Below are 24840 nucleotides of genomic sequence, written 5' to 3'. Positions count from 1 at the left end.
GTATGAATGGAATTTTAACAATTATTTTAATGTCTTTGTTTACTGGTTTTATAAATTTTATACTTTTTTTTCTTAACATTTATTTTTTACAGTGTTCTGTCTGCATGTTTGCCTGTACACCAGAAGAGGGCATCAAATGTCATTATAGATGATTGTTAGCCACCACGTGTTTTCTGGGAATTGAACTTAGGACCTCTGGAAGAGCAGCAGTGCTCTTAACCTCTGAGCCATCTCTCCAGCCCAAATTTTGTTACTTTAAGATTAAGTTGAGTTGAGTGACATCCCTCCCTCAGCCCCACTTCTAGGTTATATTTTTCTGTTTGGTAGTTTTTTATTGGAATGCAGGTATTGTAAGTTACATTTTGTGTACTGAATGTTTTTATATTTTATTAGACATTCTAAAATTTTATTACAGGATGTAGCTAAATTATTTAAAAACTTTGGCCCTTCTCAGGTCCTGCTTTAGATTTTCACAAGCCTAGAGAATACATTTAACCTTGAGCTAATTTGCCTTATTATAAGGCAAAAGTCTTAGCAATCCTATAGCAGATGATGTTAGAGGAAGAAGTTTCCTCTGGCTGGTGGGAGCCTACAAGATGTTCCTGGCCCTATCTGAACTTGGGATTGTTTCATTTACAGTGGGCAGGTTGTATGTTTCTGCATCTGTTCCCATCAGTTGCTGGATGACGTCCCTCTGATCTCTTTGATTAGGATTCTGCTAGGCCCTGGTCCAATTCCAGTCATTTCTCCCAGTATTCTGTCCACCCCTCAAGTTGATCCCTCCTGTTCCCAACCCCACCTGTCCCAAGTCCATCCACAAAATCTTTTATATTTCCCCTTCCCAGGGAGATCCTTGCGTCCCTCCTTAAGCCCTCCTTGTTACTTATCCTCTCTGGGTCTGTGGACCATAGCATAGCTATCTTTTACTTTACAGGTAATAAACACTTATAAGTGAGGACATACCATGTTTGTCTTTCTGAGTCTGGGTTACCTCACTCAGGATGATTTTTTTTTTCAAGTTCCATCCATTTGCCTGCAAATTTCATGATGCCATTGTTTTTAACAGCTGGGTAAATACTCCATTGTGTAAATGTACCACATTTTCATTATTGATTCTTTGGCTGAGTGTAGCTGGAGAACTTCTCTCCAGCTCCTGCCAAGTCCCGCCAGTCCTGGAGCCCATTTATAAAATAAACACACAGACTCTTATATTATTTAAACTGCTTGGCCATTAGCTCAGGCCTATCATTGTTTAGCTTTTACTCTTATATTTAGCCCATTTTTATTAATCTATACTTTGCCACGTGGCTCGTGGCTTATCGGCACCTTACAACTTCCTTTTCCTGGTAGCGGCTACAGGCAATCTCTCACTTCCCTTCCTGCTTCCTCAATTCTCCTCTCTGTTAGTCCCGCCTATACTTCCTGTATGGCTATTGGCCAATCAGTGTTTATTTATAGGAGCGATATCCACAGCAGCTGAGGGACATTTAGATTGTTTCCATTTTCTGGCTATTATGAATAAAGCTACTATGAACATAGTTGAGCAAGTGTTCTTGTGATAGAATGGAGCATCCTTTGGGTATATGCCCAGGAGTGGTATAGCTGGGTCTTGAGGTAGATTGATTCCCAATTTTCTGAGAATTTCCCAATTTTCTTTGTTGAATCTTTGTGTGTTTGGGTATCAGGGTGACTGTGGCCTTATAAAATGAATTTAGAAATGTTCCTTCTGTTTTTATTTTGTGGAATAATTGAGGAATATTGGTATTAGCTTTTCTTTGAAAGTCTGGTAGAATTCTGAGCTAAAACTATCTTTTTTTTTTTTGTTGTTGTTAGGAGAATTTTAATGAATCCCTCTCTTTCCTTAGGGATAATAGGTCTATTTAAATTGTGTATCTGATTTTGATTTAATTTTGGTAAGTGGTATCTGTAAGCATTGCAGCTTGGATGGAAAGGTGTCCTGGCAGCTAGAAGCCAAGGAATGCCACAAAGTCACACTATACAACAAATCTTACACAAGAGATTTATTGGGAAGGAAAAAAAAACCCAGGGTGGTGGCTGCCTCTGCTGGAGCAGGAAAACAGCAGCAAACTGAACAGGATAGAGGGCTTATATAGTGCTTCTTGGGAAGGGGGTGGAACTTTTCAGAGTGGAGCTTTCCAGAAGAGTGATTGGTGGGATTTCATGTCCAGAGATTGGGCGTTTTGCTCTGCAAGGTGGGTGCAGGGTCCAGCAGTTGGGGCAGTTAGAGTATTATGTGGGTGGAACCTGGCTTCTGGGAAGTCCTCAGGGAGAGGCCTGGCTGGAGGGGCTACAGTATCTATCCAGGAAACCGTCCCTTTCTTTTAGATTTTCCAATTTTATGGAGTACATGAAAGGTCTGATAAACTGATGGTGGTGCTGGTTACCACATGGAAAGGTCATGGTCACGACAGAACCCAGTGTTAGTTTTCAGAGCTTTATTAGGAGGGAAGTAGGGGGTGGAGAGGAGAGTTAGGTCTGTAGGAAAGCACTTGTGGAGGGCAGAGAGAGAAAGATGGTAGTGGTGAACAGAGCAGAGAAAGAGGATGGGGTCTGTGTCTGGCTTTTAAGGGCTCCCAGTACGGAGCTACCCCACACATTTGCTGATGCTGATCGTGTGACCACGCCTCGCACGCACGTAGTCATCAGCACATACTGGTGATGTAAGATGCAAGACCTTATGCTTAACTCCTGAACTGCGCATGTGCAGTCATGTAGCTGGAGTGAGGGCAGAATTCTAACAGTACAGGTTTTGAAATATGACCTAAATTCTCTGAATTTCCTCTGTATCTGTTGTTATATCTCCGTTTTCACATCTGATTTTGTTGATTTGGATATTCTCTCTCTGACTTTTACTTAGTTTCAAGGATTTGTCTACCTTGTTGATTTTCTCAAAGAACCAACTCCTTGTTTCATTGATTCTTTGTATTGTTCTCTTTGTTTCTATTTTATTAATTTCAGCCCTCAGATTGTTTTCTCCAGTCTACTCCTCTTGGGTTTGTTTACTTCTTTTGTTCAGGAGCTTTTAGGTATGCTGTTAAGTTGCAAGTATGATATCAATGCAGTTTCTTTATGAAGGCACTTAGTGCTATGAACTTTCCTATTAGTACCCCTTTCATTGTATCCCATGAGTTTGGGTATGCTATGCATTCATTTTTATTGAATTCTAGGAAGTCTTTAATTTCTTTATTTCTGCCTTGGCACAGTAGTCAGTCAGTAGGGAGTTGTTCATTTTTCATGAATTTGCAGGCTTTCTGTAGTTTCTGTTGTTGAAATCCAACTTTAATCCATGGTGGTCTGATAGGATGCTGGAGGTTATTTCAGTTTCTGTTGAGACTTTTTTTTTTTTTTTAAACCAAGTATGTGGTCAGTTTTGGAGAATGTTCTGGTGAGGTACTGAGAGGAAGGTGTCTTTTTTGGGGGGAGTGAAATGTTTTGTAGATTTGTTAGGTTTGATTTATGTATATTAGCTCCATTATTTCTCTGTTTAGTTTTTGGTCTGGATGACCTATCCATTGGCGATAATGGGTTATTGAAGTCTCCTACTATTAATGTGTGAGGTTCGATGTGTAATTTAAGCTTTAGTAATGTTTCTTTACAAATTTGGGTGTTCTTGCATTTGGGGCATTGTTGTTAATAATCCTGGTGATTTGTCCTTTGACGAGTATGGAATTTTCTTCTCTATCTCTTGTTTAATTTTAGTTTGAAGTCTATTTTGTTAGATATTAGACTAGCTACAACAGCTTGCTTCTTAGGTCCATTTACTTGGAACATCTTTTTCCAAACCTTTATTCTGAGATAATGTCTATCTTTGATGTTGAGGTGTGTTTCTTTTATGCAGCAGAACTGTCTCCAGTTCTGCCATTACTGCTATGCTAAACTGCTTCAGGTGTCCGGGACACCTTCAGGGCAGAGCTCTTGTCCTAAGTAGCTCTGAGGTGTCCGGGATACCTTGCTCTCTAGGGCTGAACTGTCTCCTTGCAGTTTCAGCCATCAATTGACTAACATTTTGGTGCCAAAACCCCGGACACCAAACCCAGAGTTTTTGCAGTTTACTAACATTTGGTGCCGAAACCCGGGACACCAAACCCAGAGCTTTTGCAGTTTACTTACACCTACTCTTGAGTTTTAATGTGGGAATGATTAGAAATGAAAAATTGAGGGTAGGAGACTAACAACCAGGCACATGTTCAAGGGGTCCATACTAGCTGGCTGGGATCTCTAAGTAGTTGGCTGTGGAAGAAGATAAAGTGATTTTTGCAGTTTGCTGCTTACAATTATGTTCACCTCATGAAATTACTTAAAAAAATAGGAAGCCGGGCGGTGGTGGCGCACGCCTTTAATCCCAGCACTCGGGAGGCAGAGCCAGGTGGATCTCTATGAGTTCGAGGCCAGCCTGGTCTACAAAGTGAGTTCCAGGAAAGGCGCAAAGCTACACAGAGAAACCCTGTCTCGAAAAACCAAAAAAAAAAAAAAAAAAAAAAAAAAAAAAAAAGGATTGTTAACTTGTATTGTCATGCTTTATAAAGTCTTTGGAAATTAGTCATTCATAAACCAGAAGTGGCCTGTTCCCTTTTTTATATTAAAATTGTAGTATAGGGCTGAAAACTCTCTTTTGGGACGTATTTCAGTATTTACTTACTAGAGTGAAAATGATTTTGAGCATTCTGTATGCCTTCTTGCTGCAGTGAACTTAGGATGTAAGCATGCCAGTGTGTTTGTATATATCTAGTTCTAGACAAGAATAACAAGTCTGAAGACATTCATTTAGATTCTTAACCTGATTGAACATATTGAATAAAATAAACTTTACAACCATGTGGATCAAAGAAAAATCTTATTTTTCATAGGAAGTTACTTTCACTTTTTATTGTGTTAATTTTTACCAATTTCTACATCAATTACTTCTAGTAAGGAAAGATTTAAAAGGAACTTTGAGCATGCAGTTACCTTATTTTGTGCCAACTCTAGAATTACTTGTATCTCTTAGACTTGACTTTAATTGTCATGTGATATACCTCTATAACTTATTGATTGTAGAAGATGACACTATGTATTTTTAAAAGAATAACTTTTTTGTTGTTAGCTTTTTAGTTGGAGAAGGAGCCTACAGATGGGCAGTGGATCATGGGATACCCTCTTGCCCTCCTAGCATCATGACCACAAGTGAGTAAAACCCTCATGAGTTAAGCTGTGTGATCAACAAGCCTAAAGTGTTATATTACTTCTGTTCTGATGCATAGGTAGAACACTTTCATGTTGAAATATTTATAGGTAAAAGATAGGTCAAGTTTACTGATTCCCACCCCCACCTCCCCATCACTTTTTTATTCTGGAGGTTTCCTCTTTGCTTTTTGTTTTGAGGCAGTCCTATTCTGTAACCCAGGTTGGCCTGGAACTTACTATATAACTCTGACTAGCCCTGAACTAGTAGAAGTCCTCATAAGTGCTAGGATTGCAGGTGTGAGTCGCTGTGCCAGGTTTGTAAAGTATTCCTGAAGTACCATTTTGAGGTTACTTAATGTAATTGTGAGTAGTATAACCATGGTGTTCTCTCTAGGGGACATTGGGAGGAAGGAAAGGGAGGATGTTTAACTCCCAAAGGTCGCCTGAAACTTACTGTGGAGCTCTTGTGGTTAGAATGAGAAGGACTCCCATAGGTGGATATATTTGAATGTTTGGACTAGGGGTTGCGGCCTTACTTTAGGAGGTCTGTCACTGGGAGTGGGTTTTGAGGTTTCAGAGTCCCGTGCCAGGCTCAGTTTTGTTCTCTCTTGGCCTCTGTTCTGCTGGCCAGATGTAAGTTCTCAGCTCCTACTCCAGCGCCATGCGTGCTTGCTGCCATAGTTTCCACCATGATGGCCATGGACCAGGAACCCTCGAAACTGTAGGCAAGCCCCCAATTAAATCTTTTCTTCTGAGCTGGGCATGGTGGCATACCTTTAGTCCCAGTGGAGGCAGAGGCAGGTGGATGGCTCTACATGAGTTCAAGGCCAACCTGGTCTATAGAGCAAGTTCCAGGACAGCCAGGGATACACAGAGAAATCCTGTCTCAAAAAACTGGGGGAAAAAAAAATCTGTAAGTTGCCTTGGTTATGGTGTCTCATAGCTGCAATAGAACAGCTATAGAACTAAATATAGAACTGGATATACAAACTGCAGTAGAGCTAAAGCAGTAGCCCATGCTAGCCCCAAACTTGATTCTTCTATCTCTACTGCCCAGTTGCTGAGATTATAGGCATGGGGCACTATGACTGAACCTGAGGAATCAGCAACAAACTTCTTAGGTCTAAAATGTATGAAAAAGACATGTGGGTTAAAACTGAGAAACATCATAAGTAAGACAAAGGGATACATAGTTTAATGTGAAGGAGTTTTGCTAAGTTCAGAACCACAGCATACAAGTAATACCCCAATAGAGAAATGGTCAAGTCATAGTAGGTAATAGGGAAATGGGAATTAAATGAGTACATGCTAAATTTATACTCTTAATTTATGGAAGAGTTAAAAAGATACTACAGTGCTCCTGGTGAGCCCATGAAATGAACAGAAGACACAGACAGATTTTGGAGGATGACTAAATCATGTATCTCAAAAGTCTTAAGCTCATTTTCTAGTAATCTGTCATTGGAGAGAGAGAGAAAGAGACAGAGACAGACAGACCAGGGTGGGTGAGAGATGGAGATGTATATGTGAATGTGTGTGTGTGTGTGTGTGTGTGTGTGTGTGTGTGTGTGTGTGTGTATACACATACTGATTTATGCAGATTGGTTACCAGTGAGCATTTAGACCATAAAAACAACTAGAGAAACATCCTATGTCCAATCCAGAGGAATTGGGGTAAAGTACTATATGTTCTTATAGTAAAGATGTTACAGAATAACTAGAAATCCTGTGAAAACTCATTTCTGATAGTAATTAAATCTTACGTTTTTGAAGGGAGTGAAAAATGGAGTTACAAATTAAAAAACAAAAAACATGTCATTCCTTTTAGCTTGGGATTTTCTTTAACATTTTTGATAGTGTGTGGGGGGGTCTCACTATGTAGCTCTGGCTGTCCTGGAACTGTAGGTCAGGTTGGCCTTGAACTCACAGAGATCCACCTGCTTTTGCCTCCCAGTGCTGGGATTAAAGGAGTGTGTCTCTATGCCCAGCATGTGCAAAAGGTTCTCAATTTTCATTCTCTAAAAACGATTTTACCTTTACTTTAAAAATATAATTTTAATTAGATTAAGACTTCTAGGTTTATATTTTAATGTGTTGTCTCATTTTTTATTTAAAAATATCCATATCATAAATTAGTATCTTAAACATTTTATTTCTTTTATTTGTTTATGTATTTACTTACTGTGTGCCTGTGACTGTATGTGTGTGTATGGGAACGTGCTTGCCACGGTCCATATGTGGAGTACAGAGGACAGCTTGGAGGAGGTGTCTCTCTGCTTCAACCTTGTGACTCCTGGCTCTCAAACTCAGGTGATCAGGGGGCCGCTGAGCACCTCCCCTGCTGTCTTAGCTGTCTGCAGTTAAGTACACGCGTATGTAGTGTTGTGCAGGTGCACTGTTCTCCACTGCCCTAACTGTTTGTGATCCCAAACAGAGTTTCTAAACTGTTTGCTTACTCCCCTCCTGTTAGTTGCCTGTGATCCTGCTTTTACTTCCTATCTTTATGACTTTGCCTCACTGTATATAATTGAAGTAAAATTGATCCTTTATGTCCCATCTCACTGAATATAATTCCTTCAGCCGGGCGGTGGCGGCACACGCCTTTAATCCCAGCACTTGGAGGCAGAGCCAGGCGGATCTCTGAGTTCGAGGCCAGCCTGGTCTGCACATCGGGATCAAGGACAGGCACCAAAACTACACAAAGAAACCCTGTCTCAAACAAACAAACAAACAAACAAACAAACAAACAAAAAGTTACATTGACTTGGGATTGAATTATTTCCTAAAGAAATTCAATTACTGTTTATTAACAGTTACCTATAACAATGTAATTTCTCTCTCTCTCTGCTTTTCAGAATAATTCTTTATATTTGTTTGTTCTTAGTGTAACCATGGTATGCCTAGGTGTGGTTTTCTCTGTGCATAGTCTGCTAGATCTTTGGATTAGTCTTACTTTCTTTTAAAAAGTTTATTCATGGTGGGCAATACTATTGGCATGTAGGTTTGTCACTGCTCTAGAGGCAGTGGGACCTGGGAGAATAAACCAGGCCGACTAAAGTCTCATGCAACTTTATTCAGAGCCTCAGTTTATGCTTAGAGGATTAAGAAAGGTCACGTGAGTAAAGTTCTCATGTGTTCAAGCTGTATACAATCACTAGGATAAACCACACATGACAAAAACATATTTTTCTAAGAGGCGTATAAAAGATAATTTGAGCATTTAATTGAATAGCAACAGCAAGCAATAATGAGCAATTTGAAGTAAACTCACTCCTATCTGCTACACCTGGGAGGAGCATGAAAACACATTCCAAGAACAATTCTATGTTTTGAAGAAACTGAGGTCACAAGACTCTTGTCTTGTTTTCTTGGAATATTCTCACAAGTACTCAGAATTCTCACTCGACTCCATTCCTGAACTTGTCTGACATAGGCTGGTTTAGTGTAATTGACTCCTTCATTACCAGGACATAGAAGCTGTGCTTTCTAAGTATATGGTTTTAATAAATACAGTGTGAATAATAATGATGTTGATGGTAATAATAACTATAATGTATCAGTTATTTGTTTCATTGCCTGACAAAATACCAGCCAAAGCACATTTTGGAGGGAAAGGTTTGTTTTGGCCTACTGTTCCATGGTTCATAGTATATCATGGCATAGAAGGTATGATAGCAGGAACAGGAGGTGTCTGGTCATATTGTCACCCAGGTTAGGAAGCAGAGATTAATGAATGCTTATGTTTAGGTTGCTTTTTCCTTATTCAGTCCATAATTTCAGTCCATGGAATGGTGCCGCCCAAATCTAAGCTGGATCTTTCTATTTCATTTAATCTAGTCTATGTGGCCCCTCACAGACATGCCCATAATGTTTTTTATAGTGATTCTAAGTCCCATCAAGTTGACTATTAATAAAGATTAATTACAAACAATAGCAATAATTGATATGATAGGAAGTATTGGCAAATACAGTAAATATATATTATTGAAGTGTATTATTTAAACATTTTTTTAAATTAAAATCACAACATATCTTTATATATTTATGCAGTAGTTTGTGATGCTTTGATTCTGTATGCATTGTGTGATGGTATGATCAGGCTAATTAGCTTATCTGTCGTGTGTGTGTGTGTGTGTGTGTGTGTGTGTGTGTGTGTGTGTGTATGGTGCTTGCAGTGGGTTTTCTAGCAATGTCTCAATTAGGATGCCACTGTTAGAGCTGAGCTTCAAGAACACTGGTGTCTTCAAATAGGTCTTTCGTGTTGACTTTTCATGATGCCACTCACTTCCTCCTACCTTCACCCCTAGCAGCCAGTAATATACTATCCATTAGTATAATTTTGTCGCCTTAAGAGTGCTACATAGTTCCACCAAGTAAAGCCACTTACTGCCAAGCCTGATGACCTGAGTTTGATTATATGGACTCACATGGGGGAAGGAGAGAATCAACTCCTGAAATTGGTTTTCTGACCTCAATATACACGTCATAACATGTACATACTATTGTGTATACATAATGTTATATGTAAATTAGCTTTTGCTAATTTTATGTGTTTTCTAGTGTTTGTTCCTCATTTCTTTTATTTATCAATTCCTTTAACCTTTATTTGGTTTTGTTTTCTTCAATAATGAAGTGATTTTTAATCTCATTTTCTAAACTAGAGATAGAGTTTTTGCTAATTTCTTTGTGGTTGTGGTTACAATGAAGATTAAATTTAATACTTCAAGATTATAGCTTAATTTGAATTTATGCTATCTTAATGGGATCATATTAATAAGAAGTTTTTTGTTATGCACCTCTGTCATCATTCCCTTTTAGTTATTAATGTCACAAAATTTCTTAATAGCCAGAGATAGTTTAGCAAATACAGTGGCTATCACCAAGACTGATAGCCTGACAACCCAAGTTCAGTCTCAGACACACATGTTGCAAAAGAATTGATTCCTGAAAGCTTTTCCATGTCTTAGTTCTAAAGTGATGTAGAAAATAAACAATTAGAAGCAAAAATTAGAATAGTAATAGTTTTTATAATTGTGCATTTACCTTATAATCAGCTCTTTATTGTTGGCTGTGTCTTTTATGTTGTTGCCTGGCATTCTTTTGTTTCTTTGCCTGAGGATTCCCTTTAGTTTTTCCTGTAGGGTATGTCTGGTGGTGATCAACTGTGTCTGTTTTCTTACTCTGAGACTATCTTAATCTAGTCCTCATATTTGAAACATAGCTAGTCAGATTTGGGATTCATTGTTAACACCCCTTCTCTTTCAGTGCTGTGAACATGTGAATCCAAAACTTGTAGCTTCAAAGGTTTGGATGAGAAATCTGCTTATAATCCTTTACTATCTTTAGTGTATTGACTTTTAAAATCTCTGTCTTTGATAATTAAAAAGAAAATAAAAACATAAATTGACATAATGTTTATATGTATTTATGATATAGAATTTTATGCATGTTTCCACTTTGTAAGGATGAAATTAGGGTAAGCAGTGTGCTGGTCTCTGAAGACCTTAATCTTGTCAGAGCCGCTGATCTCCCAATTACTGCGCTGTGTGTTTTCAGTTCTAAGCCATAGGTTCCTTATTGTGCCATAAAGTTTCCTGTCTTTTGATATCTACTCCTTATCTAAATTTTCTTCCTTCTTACATTTCTTAATCTTACTCTTCCTAGTCTGTACTGACCACTACTGTCTTTTATTGATGACTTGTTTAGCTTCCGCAAATGAACAAGAAAGAAAACATCTTGAATTTGTGTTTCTTTGCTTGCCTTATTTCATTAAACTGAATGTCTCCCATATCTACCCATGGTAATATTCCATTGTTTATATGTGCCACCTTTTTTTTTTAAACCTTTTATCCATTGATGAGTACCTTGGTGGATTTAATTTCTTGGGCTCTATGGCTGATGCTATAGTTAACACTGGAGTGCATTTATTTCTATGATAAAATGATTTCTTTCCTTTGTATATATACTGCGTTATAAATAGGTTTGTTAGATTACATGGTAGTTATATTTTTAGAAGGAACTTTTCATATTTTCCATAATGACTGTTAATTTATGTTCTTACTGATAAGTGTTGGAGTTCCTCTCTCTTCTTCCTATTGACACTTGTTATTTCTGTTTCTTTGATAATAGCCTTTCAGCTTGGATGAGGTGACAGCTCATTGTACTTCTGATTTACTTTATCCAAATGGTTAGTGATGCTATGTGTTGTTTCATATACTTGTGGGCCTTTTGTATGTTTTCTTTGAGAAATGCCTATTTAAGTAATTTGTCCATTTAAAAAACTGAGTCATCTGTTTTTTGCTGTTGGACTTTTGAATTTGTTGTATGCTTTAGATATTGACCTCTCACATTCTCCGTGTTGTCTACCCAGTTGATGGCTCCCTTCCCCGTAGATGCTTCTAAGTTTGAAGTTTGATATAATAAAACTTGTTTAATTCTCCTTTGTTGCCTATGCTTTTGTGGTCTTATCTTAAGGCTGGCTGATATCATTGCCTTCTGTGTGTGTGTGTGTGTTGCTGGGGATTGAATACTAGTGTCTTGAAGGTTTTCTATTGGTTTAATGCTAATGTAGCAGTTTGAGTTCTTGCATATAGAGCTGTGGTTTTTTGAGAACAGATTTTTTTTTCACACATAATATATTCTCATGATGGTTTCTCCTTTCTCTACTCTTAGTTCCTCCCTAGCTCCCCTCCCATCCAGCTCCATTCCCTTTCTGTCTGTCATTAGAAAACAAACAGGCTTCTAAGGGATAATAAAATAATAAAATAAAATATAGTATAATAAGATAAAACAACAGCTAACACATAAGAATTGGACAAAACAAACAATTAGAAGGAAAAGGGCCCAAGAAAATGTATGAGAAACAGATATAGATAGATATAGAGACCCACTCATTCCCATACTCAGGAATTCCATAAAAACACAATACTGGAAGCCATAATATATATGCAAAGGACCGTATTTGTCTTTCTGGGTCTGGGTTACCTCACTCAGTATAATTTTTCCAGTTCTACTATTTACATGTGAATTTCGTGCTGTGATGTATTTTGAATTGAGGTTTTTTTTTTTTTTTTTTTTTTTTTTTTTTCCGAGACAGGGTTTCTCTGTGTAGCTTTGTGCCTTTCCTGGAACTCTCTCTGTAGCCCAGGCTGGCTTTGAACTCATAGAGATCCGCCTGGCTCTGCCTCCCGAGTGCTGGGATTAAAGGTGTGCACCACCACCACCTAGCGAGTTTTGTTTTTTCATTCTCTGTATTTTTTGTACTTTTCCCCCAGCTTTATTCATTGGAGAATTGCAGTAGGTGTTCTTATTACCTTTTTTAAAAATTCAATTTCTGGGCTCTCTTATCTGCTTCTGTGTGTGTGTGTGTGTGTGTGTGTGTGTGTGTGTGTGTGTGTGTTTGCTAATTTTTTGTCACTAACATCTTATTCTGGTTAATATGGTTTTGTAATGTATTTTTCAAGTGAGGGTATATGATGCCTGAAGCTTTGTTTTTGCTGAAGATTGCTAGAACGGATAGCAAACTTATTCCTAGATATTTTACTTTAATGGTAATTGTAAATATAATTAACTTATTTATTTTTTACTTCACAGAAACAAACATTCTCTATAACTTACTTTAATAATTCTTTCATGGTATGAAATGCATAAGACAGTAGTTAACAAATAACATATAACAGATATATATGTGTGTGTGTGTGTGTGTGTGTGTGTGTGATTTAAAATTTTTTAAAAAATATTTTTGGTTGTGAGCCTAGCGTTTAACAGCTGAGCCACGTTCCTAGCCCAAAAATATGTTTTTCTATTGTCTATTTTAGAATAAGACTTACTTGATAAAACAGATAATTGATTAGTTCTTGAGACTTCACCTAGTTATTACAGAAAAGAAAGACTTATTACACTAACATTTTCTTTCACTTATAAATTTTATTATTCCCATATGGCTTTCAGAATTCTTCCTGTGCAGTATGTGGTCACTGGTAAGCTGGGCAACATAAAACACGTGTACATTTCACTTTATGGTCACTAACTCTTCAAAGATAATCAAACTAGGCCCTTTAAAGATACTAAACGTCTTAGGTCATGAAGATATTATAATGTCACAGTCAATTATGATAAAATCGAAAAGGTTAGATACTAGATGAGAGTGATGGTGGAGAGCTCTCAGTTGTTAAGAGCACCTGAAGCTCTTATGGGTGACTTTGGTTTTGTCCCAGGCTACCTTGGGACATAACTTTCTTTTTTAAAAGAGCAAGTTGTTTGTACACAACATACTTGCCGCTGTTACTTGTTTTTAATTTTTTTCTTTTCTTACATTTTAGTGTGTGTGTGTGTGTGTGTGTGTGTGTGTGTGTGTGTGTGTGTGTATGTGTATCTGTCCGTCCATCTCTCCGTCTCCTCCTGTGTACCTGTGGGTGTCTGCATGCATGCTTGCATGCATATCATTGTGTGAGTGCGTATCATGGTATGTATGTGGTGGTCAGAGGATCTGTCCTTCTACCATATGGGGCCTGGGGATGGGACTTAGGCCATCAGGCTTGGTGGCAAAAAGGCCTTTACTTGCTAAGACATCTTGCTGGCCCTGCTACTGTTCATTTTATATCCTGCCTTGCTCTAGATCTCATCATTTCTAATGGTTGGGTAGAATCTTAAGACCTTTCTGTATAAAGTCCTGTCATCTACGCTCTAGGTGATCTGAGTTCCTCCTTTTGAATTTGATACTTCTTATTCCTTTCTTGTTTAATTTCTTTGCCTGTAATAGTATTTTGATAAGACAGATGTAAGGAGATATGTATCATGTTCCAGATCTTGGAGAAAGTTGTTAGCTATGAACTTGCCACTCATTACAGCCCTTACTGGGTTGAGGCATGTTGATGCTATGTCTAATCTTGTCAGGGTTTTTATCATGAAGGGTTGCTGGATGTTACTGAATGCTTTCATTTATGTGAATTGAGATCATGGGTTTTTGTTCTTTGTTCTCTTCATGTGATATCATACCTATATTGTTATGTTTGGTTGTTCTTGCATCATTGGGATAAATCTTTCTTGACATTTTGGAACTGTGGCAGTTGGCATGCTACTGTTATGTTAGTAATTTTGGTGTCTGTTCATCAGGGATGTTGATGTGTAGGTTATTATTATTGTGTCTTTGATTTTTGTTTTAAGGTATGCTGGCCTAATAGAATGAGTTTGGTAGAGTTTCTTCTTTTTCAGTTTATATTTGGACTAGTTTGAGAAGAATTTAAACTCATTTCTCCTTGAAATATTTTGTAATTCATCAGTGAAACTCAAGTCATGGACCTTTCTTTGGTGGGAGACTCCTCCATATGTCCTATATGTTAAGGGACAAGCTCAATTCTCATGTATGCTGGACAAGTGCTTTAACACTGATCTACATACATCTTCAAACCATAGAGGGTACTCACCTACTGCCTCCATCTCATTGCTTGTTGTAGGCTGCTGTATATTTTTTCTGCTGTCTTGATCCAGTCTGGTGTATTGTGTATGCCCAGGGCTTATCTGTGTCATCAGATTTTCCAGTTTGCAGGCATATGATCATGGCAGTTTTTCTGGTTCTTTGCATTTTTGTGATACCACTTTGTAAGTCTCTCCTTTTTCACATCTAATTTAATTTTCTTCCTTTATTTAGCAAAAGGTTTGTTGATTTTATCTTTCAAAAAATCAGCTATCAATTTGATTATTAGTAATTTATTTCTAGTCTCTATTTCACTTACTTCTGCTCTGATAGTCATGATTTCCTGGGATTTGGTTGTTTTCCTAGACTGGCTCTTTGACATAGTAATTAACTACTTCCAGTTGCTTTCATTGTACTTCATTTGGTGAATAAACAGGCTTTGGCATGCAGTGTTTCCATCAACTTGAGAGACTTTACGGGTTCCTTTTTATTTCTTCAGTGACCTTTTTCCCCACTTTGAGACAGGATTTCTCTGTGTAGCCCTTGCTGTCTTAGAGCTCACTCTGTAGACCAGACTGGCCTCAAACTCGGAGACCATCTGCCTCTGCCCTCTGAGTGCTGGAATTAAAGGCGTGTGCCATCGCCACCTGGCTTTTCAGTGACCTATTGACTATTCCTGAGCATATTGTTTATTTTCATGTATTTGTTACTTTCTGTTTTTGCTTATTGATATCTAAATTTTGTTCTAGCATTTTATAGATTTGTGATAAGATTCTAGTTTTTAAAACCTTGAGACCTGTTTTCGTGCCTAATATATAGTCTAGGTTGGAGGAAGTTGCAGTGTTAATGGGTATGTGTATTCTGCATATGGTATATGAAGCTCCAGTTAATTTTTTTTTTCTTTTTTAGGATGTTTCATTCTATAGCCCAGATTGGCCTGGAGCCCATAACAGTTCTTTTTCTCAGCTTGTTGAGTGTTGTGATGATAAGTGTGAGCCCATACCAGGCTACTCAGTGATTTTTTTTTTTTTAAATTACCTTTCTGTCTGGATAGTCTGTGGCCAAACACCACAGAAGAAGAAACTTAAGGAGGAGGAATGGGTTCTGGTTACAGCTTTGAGTGGCACTGTCCACTGATCCACCGTCAAGAAGCAGAGAGACACAAAGATTGGGGCTCAGCTTGCTCTATTCTATTTAGTCAGTGCAGACCATGGAGTGGTCTACCAGCGTTCAGGGCTAGTCTTCCCTCCTCAGTTACACTTCTCCGAAAGTCTCCTCAGAGATATAGACAGGAGCTTTCCCTGGTGATCCTCTGTCCAGTCCAGCTGACAGTGTAGATTAAGCATCATGTACACTGAGGTCCCTTTTTTCTCCTCAGATCATACAGATAACATGAACTCTTCTCTACTTTCCTTCCTTTACCTCTAGAGACAAGGTTGACACTTGCAACCTTATTATAGTTTGTGGCAGCTTATTTTGCCTTTCCTGGGGGGTATCAACCTCTGGGAGTTCCTCCTTTTCTTGTAGCTCATCTCTAGTATACTGTGTAGTGCTCCGGTCCCAAATTTCATCTTTTATACCTATGCATTGAGATGGTCATGGGTCACCAGGTGCCCCTGGGCCTTGTCTACCTTCAGAACTCGGTTGTTTCTCTGACTTGATCTTTCCCTTTAAGTTTATAAACTTGTGCTTTTTGTTTTGTTTTCCAGTGTTGTCAGGGTATATTGGAAAGACTAAAATCAACAGTTCAACAGTCTTGAGTGCTTTCTCTCTGGGAAGACTATTCAGGATAATCTCACTTGCCTTCTTGCTCTACTAATTCTCAAGTGTTATTTTTGTTCTTCTCTTTACAGGATTCAGCTTAGCTGCATTTAAAAGGAACAAGAGGAAACTAGAACTGGCAGAAAAGGTGGAAACAGACTTCATTCAGCTAAAGAAAAGAAGACAATCAAGCGCAAAGGTCAGGAGGTGTCTGAAGTGTTGGCTGATGACCTGCCTTTAGAACAGTACAGTCCATTGGAACTAGAACATATGCCATACATGGATTTGAAAGCAGGGTGAAGCTGGTGGGACTCAGTAAGGAAATGTACCTACCTCCAAGCCTGATACCCCAGCTCCTTCCTTAGAACCCACATGGTAGAAGGAGAGAACTGACTCCTGTAAGCTGTCATTTGACATTCACACGTATGTCATGACATTCACTTGAGCATGCACACACATGCATGCATAATATATGTATAAAAATGTAATTTAAAAAGTAAAATTTAGGTTGGGTAGGGTGGCACACATCTTTAATCCCAGCACTCAGGAGGCAGAGGCAGGTGGATATCTGAGGTCAGGGCCAGCCTGGACTATAGAGCGAGTTCCAAGACAGCCATAGCTACTCAAAGAAAGCCTGTCTTGGAAAAACAAACAAACAAACAAACAAACAACAAAACAAAACAAAAGTAAAATTTGATTGTGAAAAGAAACAAATGAAATTAATTTTAAAATGTAAACAAAACAAAATTAATTTTAATAATGTATATTTTCTTATCCAGTTGAAATATCTTTTGGAAATATCTCTTGAAATATAATCAGTGCAAAAATTAATAATGAGCTATTTTAAAGTTTTGTTGAGGGATGGCAAGATGGTTCAGTGTGTAAAGGCACTTGCTGCCAAGGATGATGACCTGAGTTTGATCCCCAGCACTCTCATTGTAGACTTCTGGGAGTTTTCCTTTGACCTCCACATGTATGCTGTGACATGTGTATCCAAACACATAGCTACAAACAAACAAACAAACAAACAAACAAACAAACAAATATATAAATGAATGCATGTAATAAAATTAGCTGTTGAAAAAGTAAATTTACATATTTAGTTATTAGAATCATAGTTTGCAATGGCTGAAAATGTTTTAAAATAAAACTGAATTCAAATTGAAGAAAATAAGAAATTCAGCTCCTCATTTGTCCATTCTTTACTTCACTTGCTCAGTGGCCACAAGAATGCCTCATGACTATTATATTGTTTCTGTTCTTCTGTACTTGCTTTGGAGAGTAGAGTGAAGTTGGAAGCTACAGCATTCTTCTTCAGCCTGTGGCTTTAGGGTTCACTAGCACACAGCTCATGGTTGGTGTGTCAGGTCACATATGCCTTTGATCTACCTTGTCTGCAGCATGTAGTTATATGCTCTTTAATATGCTTTATGATCTGGTTCATGCTGTCTATCAACGTTTTGTATGGTGGCAGTAAAGTAAAAAATAAACCATCTTTCATAATAATAGGTATTTTCTCAGTACGTTCCTTCACAGGATAAGTTATCAAATAATTTGGTCCAATTCTGCTTGTATGTCTCACAATAATAGGTTTTAGGAACCAAATGAATAAATTAATAAGTAGATTTTTGATGGAAGCTGGTGTAGTCTGGTTCTCCTATTTTGTGTTTCTGTGTCCTTTGTGATACCTGGGTAAACAAATTTATTACTTTTTGCCTTTTGAAAAAAATTTTGCTTATCTGGCTTGCCTGTCTGTAAGCTGAGTGAGGTTGATTATAGATAGGTCACAGGTCATAGAGTATGACTTTGTTTCAAAAACAAAATGCATATAGTAGATAGTTTCATCCATTTTCATAACTGTATGTACTCTTGCAGCCCAAGTCATATCAAGACACAGAACATTTCAGGTTTTGTTGTCCACCAGTTAACCCCTAACCTGGAGAGTAGCCATTATTCCATTATAACCCACCATAGATGTTTCATGTTGCTGTTGTATGGAATGTGTTTTCTTCTGTTTACCTTCTTTCACAGAATTTTTTAGATATCCTGTTATTGATTCCTTAAAACAAGTAGGTAAAAATTAAAAACAACACTAAGTAGTATTTCTTAATGTACATAGACTATACTTTCCTTATACAGTTCTCCTGTTGGAGATTGGCTGTTTCTGGAAGTTTACTGTTAGGAATAATGCTGCTGTGAAATGTTTACAGTTCTTTTTTTTGGTTATTAGTTTAGAATTTTGTGCATAGAAATATCATTGTGTTTTATAGAGGCTGTTTTTAGCTGGTCATTACCAATTTAGATCACTCATTTTTTTCATTAAGAAAATGATTATGTGCCAGCTAATAAGAAAACAGTGGTGAAACTGTGGTCGAGATGTAAAATAAATGAAAAAAACAAAACAAAACAGAAAACAGTAGTGAACAAAATGTTCTAGTGAGACTTATGCTTTAGTGAACAGAGACATATATGTGTGTGTGTGTGTGTGTGTGTGTGTTTATTATTTTTTAACTAATTTATTTATTTTACATCCCGACTGCAGTTTCCCTTCCTTTTATCCTCCCATTCCTTCCCCCTCTCCCCTCCACCTCCCCCACAACCCACTCCTCTGTTCTGTTTAGAAAGGGGCAGGCCTTCCATTGGTATCATCAGCAAAGCATGTTGTATCAAGTGCCATAAGACTGAGCACCTCCCCTTGTATTTAGACTAGGCAAGGCAATCCAGTATGAGGAATAGGTTCCCAATAGGAATAGCCCCTGCTCCCATTGTTAGGAGCCTCACAAGTAGACAAGCTACACAACTGTCATATATATGTCAGAGGGCTTAGGTAGGTCCCGTGCAGGCTGTCTGGTGTGTTGGTTCAGACTCTGAGTTTCTGTGAGCCAGGTTAGTTGTTTATACAGGTTTTCTTGTGATGTCCTTGACTCCTCTGGCTCATATAATCCTTCGTTTCTCTCTTCCCCAGGATTCCTTGAACTTATCCTAATGTTTGGCTGTGGGTCTCTGTATCTGTTTCTTTCAGTTATTGGATGAAGGCTTCTGCTAACAATTGGGATAGTCACCAATCTGATCAAGGGGATTGGCCAGTTCAGGCTATGTATCCACTATTGCTAGGAGTCTTAGCTGGGGTCATCCTTGTAGATTTGTGGGAGTTTCCATTGTACCAGGTTTCTACCTGACCCCCAAATGACCCCCCACCTTTCCAGTCATCTCTTCAATACTTTTGCCCTCCACTCATCCCCCAACCCAATCCCTCAAGTTCCCATGCCCACCTCAACCCCAATCCACCCAGGAGATCTCTTCTATTTCCACTTTCCAGGGAGATCTATGCATTCCCCTCTTGGGCCCTCCTTGTTACCTAGCCTCTCTGGGGCTGTGGATTGTGGGTTGGTTATCCTTTACTTTACTCCTAATATACACTTATGAGTATGAGTATGTACCATGTTTGTCTTTCTGGATTACCTCACTCAGAATGATTTTTCCTAGTTCCATCCATTTGCCTGCATGATGGTCATTTTTTTAACAGCTGAGTAATACTCCGTTGTGTAAATGTACCACATTTTCCTTATCCATTCTTAGATTGAGGGACATCTAGGTTGTTTCCAGGTTCTGGCTATTACAAATAAAGCTGCTATGAACATAGTTGAGCAAGTGTCTCTGGGGTAGGATGAAGCATCCTGTGGGTATACGCCCAAGATTGGTGTAGCTGGGTCTTGAGGTAGATTGATTCCAAGTTTTCTGAGAAACTGCCATATTGATTTCCAAAGTGGCTGTACAGGTTTGCACTCCCACCAATAGTGGAGAAGTGTTCCCCCTGCTCCACATTCTCTCCAGCATGAGCTGTCACTGTGTTTTTGCTCTTAGCCATTCTGACAGGTGTAAGATGGAATCTGATAGTCATTTTGATTTACATTTCCCTGATGGCTAAGGATGATGACCAATTCTTTAAGTGTATATATAATGTATACTTGCTATAGTGTACTTTGGTGTCACACACACACACACACACACACACACACACACACACACACACACGGTTGCTAGCCTGGGGCACTACTGGGAAGGTCATAAAACCATTAAGAGATAGGAAGAAAACACTAGGAGGAAACTAGGTCCCTGAAGAATACACTTGAAGAGGATATGGAGACCCTAGCCCATTCTCTCCATTTTTGCTGCTTGGCTGCCACTGGGTAAGCAAGTTTGCGTTACCATGACCACAGCCATAATGTACTGCCTCATCAAAGGCATGACAGCAAAAGCCCAAATGGCCACATGAAAACTCTGAAACCCAAAATGAAACTCTCCTCCTTGTAAGCAAATTGTTTTGGGTATTTTGCTGGTGATGAAAAACTCAACAACAATACCTTAATATTTTAATCTTTGTTTTTCATAGTGCTGAGAATTGAACCCAGGGTCTTCTACATTTTAGGTAAATGCTCTACCCCTGATATACATGCATAGTCCTGATCTTTTGATAGAACCAGAAACTTTTCTTTGAATGTAGGTCTGTAGACAATTTCTATACTGTTTTTCATAATAAACAGAATGAAATGCCCTATGATTTTGAGTTTCACATAATGTAAAAGAGAACGATAGATAAAGATACTAACAAAACACTCTGAACAAAGTATGCATAGATTTTTATGGCTTTCATCAATCTTTCTAGCTCACTTACCCATAACTATAAAAAAAAACAATTTTTTAAAAGCCAATTCTGTTTTTTCAATTTAATTTTCTAATAGAGCACTCAATATTCAAACAATCTTTAGTTTTCAAATAGACAGCTCTCCTTTTAAACTCATTATTCTTGTTTTACATGAAACAACAGATTGCATAATTTTAATAATACAAAGCAATGTGCACATGAGGATACTGATGCATTCAGCTGAAAGGAACACAGGAGCACAGCACACTAACAGGTAGCTCTTGAAATAAAGCTGAAACTCTTTTCCACATGCATTCCATCCTCAAGAAGTTAATATTTCTGTGATAGGTAGAAATATTAACTGTAAAGTTGGTTATATAAGCAACTAAATGTTCATGGACAGGAGTTTTGTTTATGGGCAAGGTGGGAGGGTGATAGCTATGATGAAATTGTTGACATCAAAAGGAATATATATATCCATATTGATGCATCCCTGAAGAGTGAGACTATGTGAGAGATTTATACATGAATCTCAAGCCAGTTCAAGATGTAGAAACTGGAAGAACAAGGAACCACCTGAAGAAAAAAGAGGAGACACTGGTGAGGCAAAGGTGCCAGTACACATGTGCATGAATGTATATGTGCATGCATGAGAGAGAGAGAGAGAGAGAGAGAGAGAGAGAGAGAGAGAGAGAGAGAGAGAGGGAGGGAGGGAGGGAGGGAGGGAGGGAGGGGAGGGGGAGGGGGAGAGAGAGTGCCTGAGCGAGCATGCTAAGGAAGAAACATTATTTCAAAGAAAGTTTTTGCTGGGTTACATACTCCTGAGGAGTGGCTGTTGGGTCTGGCATCTGGAGACTGTTCTGGATGGGACCATATTTATGATGTAATGGATGAGAGATGGGCATGGCATGGGTTGGTCAGGGAGAAGAAGGGTCAGTGTAGTTCTTGAGAAGTTTTGTCACGGAGGTGAGAGAGAACATGAGTAAGAGTTGATACAATGCTCATTAATGTCTGTGAATCAACTGAGTTTTGTGAACTTAGTTTCTAGCTATAGGGTTTCTAGATTTTAAGGTGTAATACTTTAAAGTGAGAAATACAGGTTTTTAGGATCTTAGTGATTGGTATTTTTGTTTTTTCATCATTGCTTATTTTTTTGTGACCTACATAGTAGAGACAGGGAAAGATTACTATTTAACTGCTGTATTGTATTTATGTTGTTGTATTATGGTTTAATATAAAAATAGTAGTGAATACTTGGCCCTGTTGTCTCTAGGTAGACCTCTTGGTTTTTCTTCAATCTCTACTGTACATAGATACTCCATACTTGTTGTATTCTGAGACAAAAGGCAAAAAATAATGAGTCAGTACTAATCTTTATCATATCTGGGGGAAGAAACAATCCTCTTGGAATGACATGACCACCTCATTGGTCTGTTGCTGCACTTGACTCATGTCACAGGAAGACTGGGTTATTCATGGCTGAGAAGACCATTACATTTAGAAAACAGACATGGCATACACCATTGTCTAGATTTCATAAATATCAATTTGAAACAGCTAGTCCTGGATATGATTGGAAGGGACTCTTATTCTTAGAGTATTAAAAGAAATTGGGGTATTGTTTGATCTCAACATTTTTGATGTTTCAAATCCCCCTTTTTCCTTTTCATTCTTCACAAGCATATTGCCTAAATAGTTTCCATCTCCTTTTCTTTAATAACAGATTTTGCAGTTGAATGTGTATACTTATCCCTTGCCTCATCGCACCACGTGCATAAAGTAATCTAAGCTTTTGGTTAATTCTGTTGGTTTTTAGGTAAAGCAGCTCTTACGTAGGACAGTGTAGCAAATGCTTGTCAGATCTTGTCCATTGTGCAAGTATGTTTTAGTCTTCAGTTTCTAACAAACAAATTTAGAAAAATAAGCACTGCTTTTTGTGCTTTCATACCACGTCGTGTGTTCAAAACCACTCTAAAGAGATGCTACAACTTTTAATTTTGGCTCTTTAGCCACCACACAGGGACATTAAATTGGCCACATGTTTCAGAAAGGAAATGTTGGGACTTGCTTTGTGTGCTTCATATAAATATATTCTATTCTTTTGAAGTATATTGTGGGTAATGTTTTCCCCCTTTCCCCTCCATCTTGAAGTTATTATGTAAGCGCTTAACTGCATCATACTAAATCACTGTATTTTTTTGGGTGAGAGGTAGGTTAAGATCAAAGAAAATGAGCCCCCAAAACAACATATTTTCTTCAGATTGTTCCCTTTGTACACGTCTGTGCATTTTGTGTGCAAGGAGCATTGTCATTATTCTCTTGAAATTTACCTTGCTTCATCTGATGCTTGTTTTCAAGAAGACAATTAACATGTGGGTATCTGAGTTAATAGAAGTGTGGGCTTCTATCACTTGTAGAAAGAGATGGACATTACATATTAGCTATGTAAAACAGACAATTCCTCAACAAGTGAAGTGATCACCTCCCTTTGAAACCATTGCCTTGAGCGGCAGGTAGTATGTTAAAAATTGCAACAACCCTGTCTAAGAATATCTTTATTCCTTGATTAGCCTACTCTACAGATTTTCCAGTAGGCAGGTCAGTCTTTAATCTGTTGCCCTATCATGTGTTTATTTACATGGGGTTTGGACCTGATGATGAGCATTTCTAATTTTAACTTCATGGTGATTCATTTATGTTTATTACATTTATGCATTCATTTTGTGTGCATGTGCATGGGCATATGTATGTCATGGCATGCTTGTGGAGGTCAGAGCACAACTTGCGGTTTTTTCCATTCTCTCCTTCCACCATGTGGGCCCTGGGGTTAGAACTCAGGTAGTCAGGCTTAGTGGTAAGCACCTTTACCCAACTGAGCCATCCTGACTTCTTAGTTATAGTTTGTGGTATTTTATGGTAATTCATCCATATTTAAGTCCTATACCTTTAACTGTAGATGGTGGGCTAGCTTTTTCTGTAATAGCTTTTACTCATTTTAGGAAAAGCTTATAAGCATGTGTATTCAGTTGTTATGGAGATTGGGCTTCTTACTAGAGCTAAGTCTTAAAACTGTAGTTATCTAAATGTTAAATTTATATAGACTTGAAAATTATAGATAAGTCAAATCTGATGCAAAAGGCAATGTTAATAAATTTAACTGTTATTTGAAATGAAAATAACCAATGGTATTCTTGAAAACTTACTAGAAGTTAACGTCAGATATTGTCAGCCTGGTAAATCTCTTCTCATTTTATTATGAGGAACCAAGAATTTTGTATATACTGTTAATTAGCCCAGAAACTTTGGCTAAATGTGGAACCCCTTTTAACATTTGGCATGTTGAAACATGTGGTTACTATGGTAAAGATAATTCTGTTGAGTTTTTGTAGGTAAGTTTGTCCAGATCCCCCTGTTTTTCTCATGAAGGGATTTTTTTTTTTTTATTCTAGTGGATCTTAAATCTGACTGACATTAGATACAGCTGAGAGTCTAAACACTGTAGATTCTTACAGGCTCTACTACTTTTGGATAAGCTAATGGGCCAACACTTGAGATCATTGCTTCTGTTTTTTTTTTTTTTTTAAGTGTTTAAGATAGCATGTAAAGTGATGGGTTTTATTATTATGGCATATTCATATGTATATAACCATTAAAACATTTATTGATTCTCCGTGTGTGGGTAGGATGGGGTGCACATACATGGTGCCTATATTTGTGGAGGTTGGAGAACCACTTGTGCAATTCGGTTCTCCTTCTAGCATGTGGATTCTGGTGATCAAATTTTAGGATGTCTGGCTTAGTTGTAAGTATCTTTACCTGCTGGCCACCTCAAAGG

At 38.0% G+C, this 24840-nt stretch overlaps 1 protein-coding gene across 5 annotated transcripts in view; it reads left to right on the top strand.

Moving 5' to 3' along the window:
* Tasp1 (taspase 1) overlaps positions 1-24840 on the top strand; it is a 262299-nt gene that overhangs the window by 60281 nt on the left and 177178 nt on the right. For 4 of the 5 annotated variants that reach the window (XR_009378907.1, XM_059261514.1, XM_059261513.1 and 1 more), the window contains 2 exons: positions 5105-5184; positions 16453-16559. Coding sequence is in view for 3 of the 5 variants with exons in the window: in XM_059261514.1 (XP_059117497.1) it covers positions 5105-5184; positions 16453-16559 (187 nt within the window). In the remaining 2 variants the exon portion in view is untranslated. The remainder of the gene's footprint in view (positions 1-5104; positions 5185-16452; positions 16560-24840) is intronic. The other variant, XR_009378908.1, reaches the window with a different exon arrangement.

Source organism: Peromyscus eremicus, chromosome 4 (assembly GCF_949786415.1).
Source record: "Peromyscus eremicus chromosome 4, PerEre_H2_v1, whole genome shotgun sequence".
Lineage (NCBI taxonomy): Eukaryota > Metazoa > Chordata > Mammalia > Rodentia > Cricetidae > Peromyscus > Peromyscus eremicus.
Note: the sequence above shows the minus strand (reverse complement) of the source record. Positions and strands in the feature narration are given on the sequence as shown.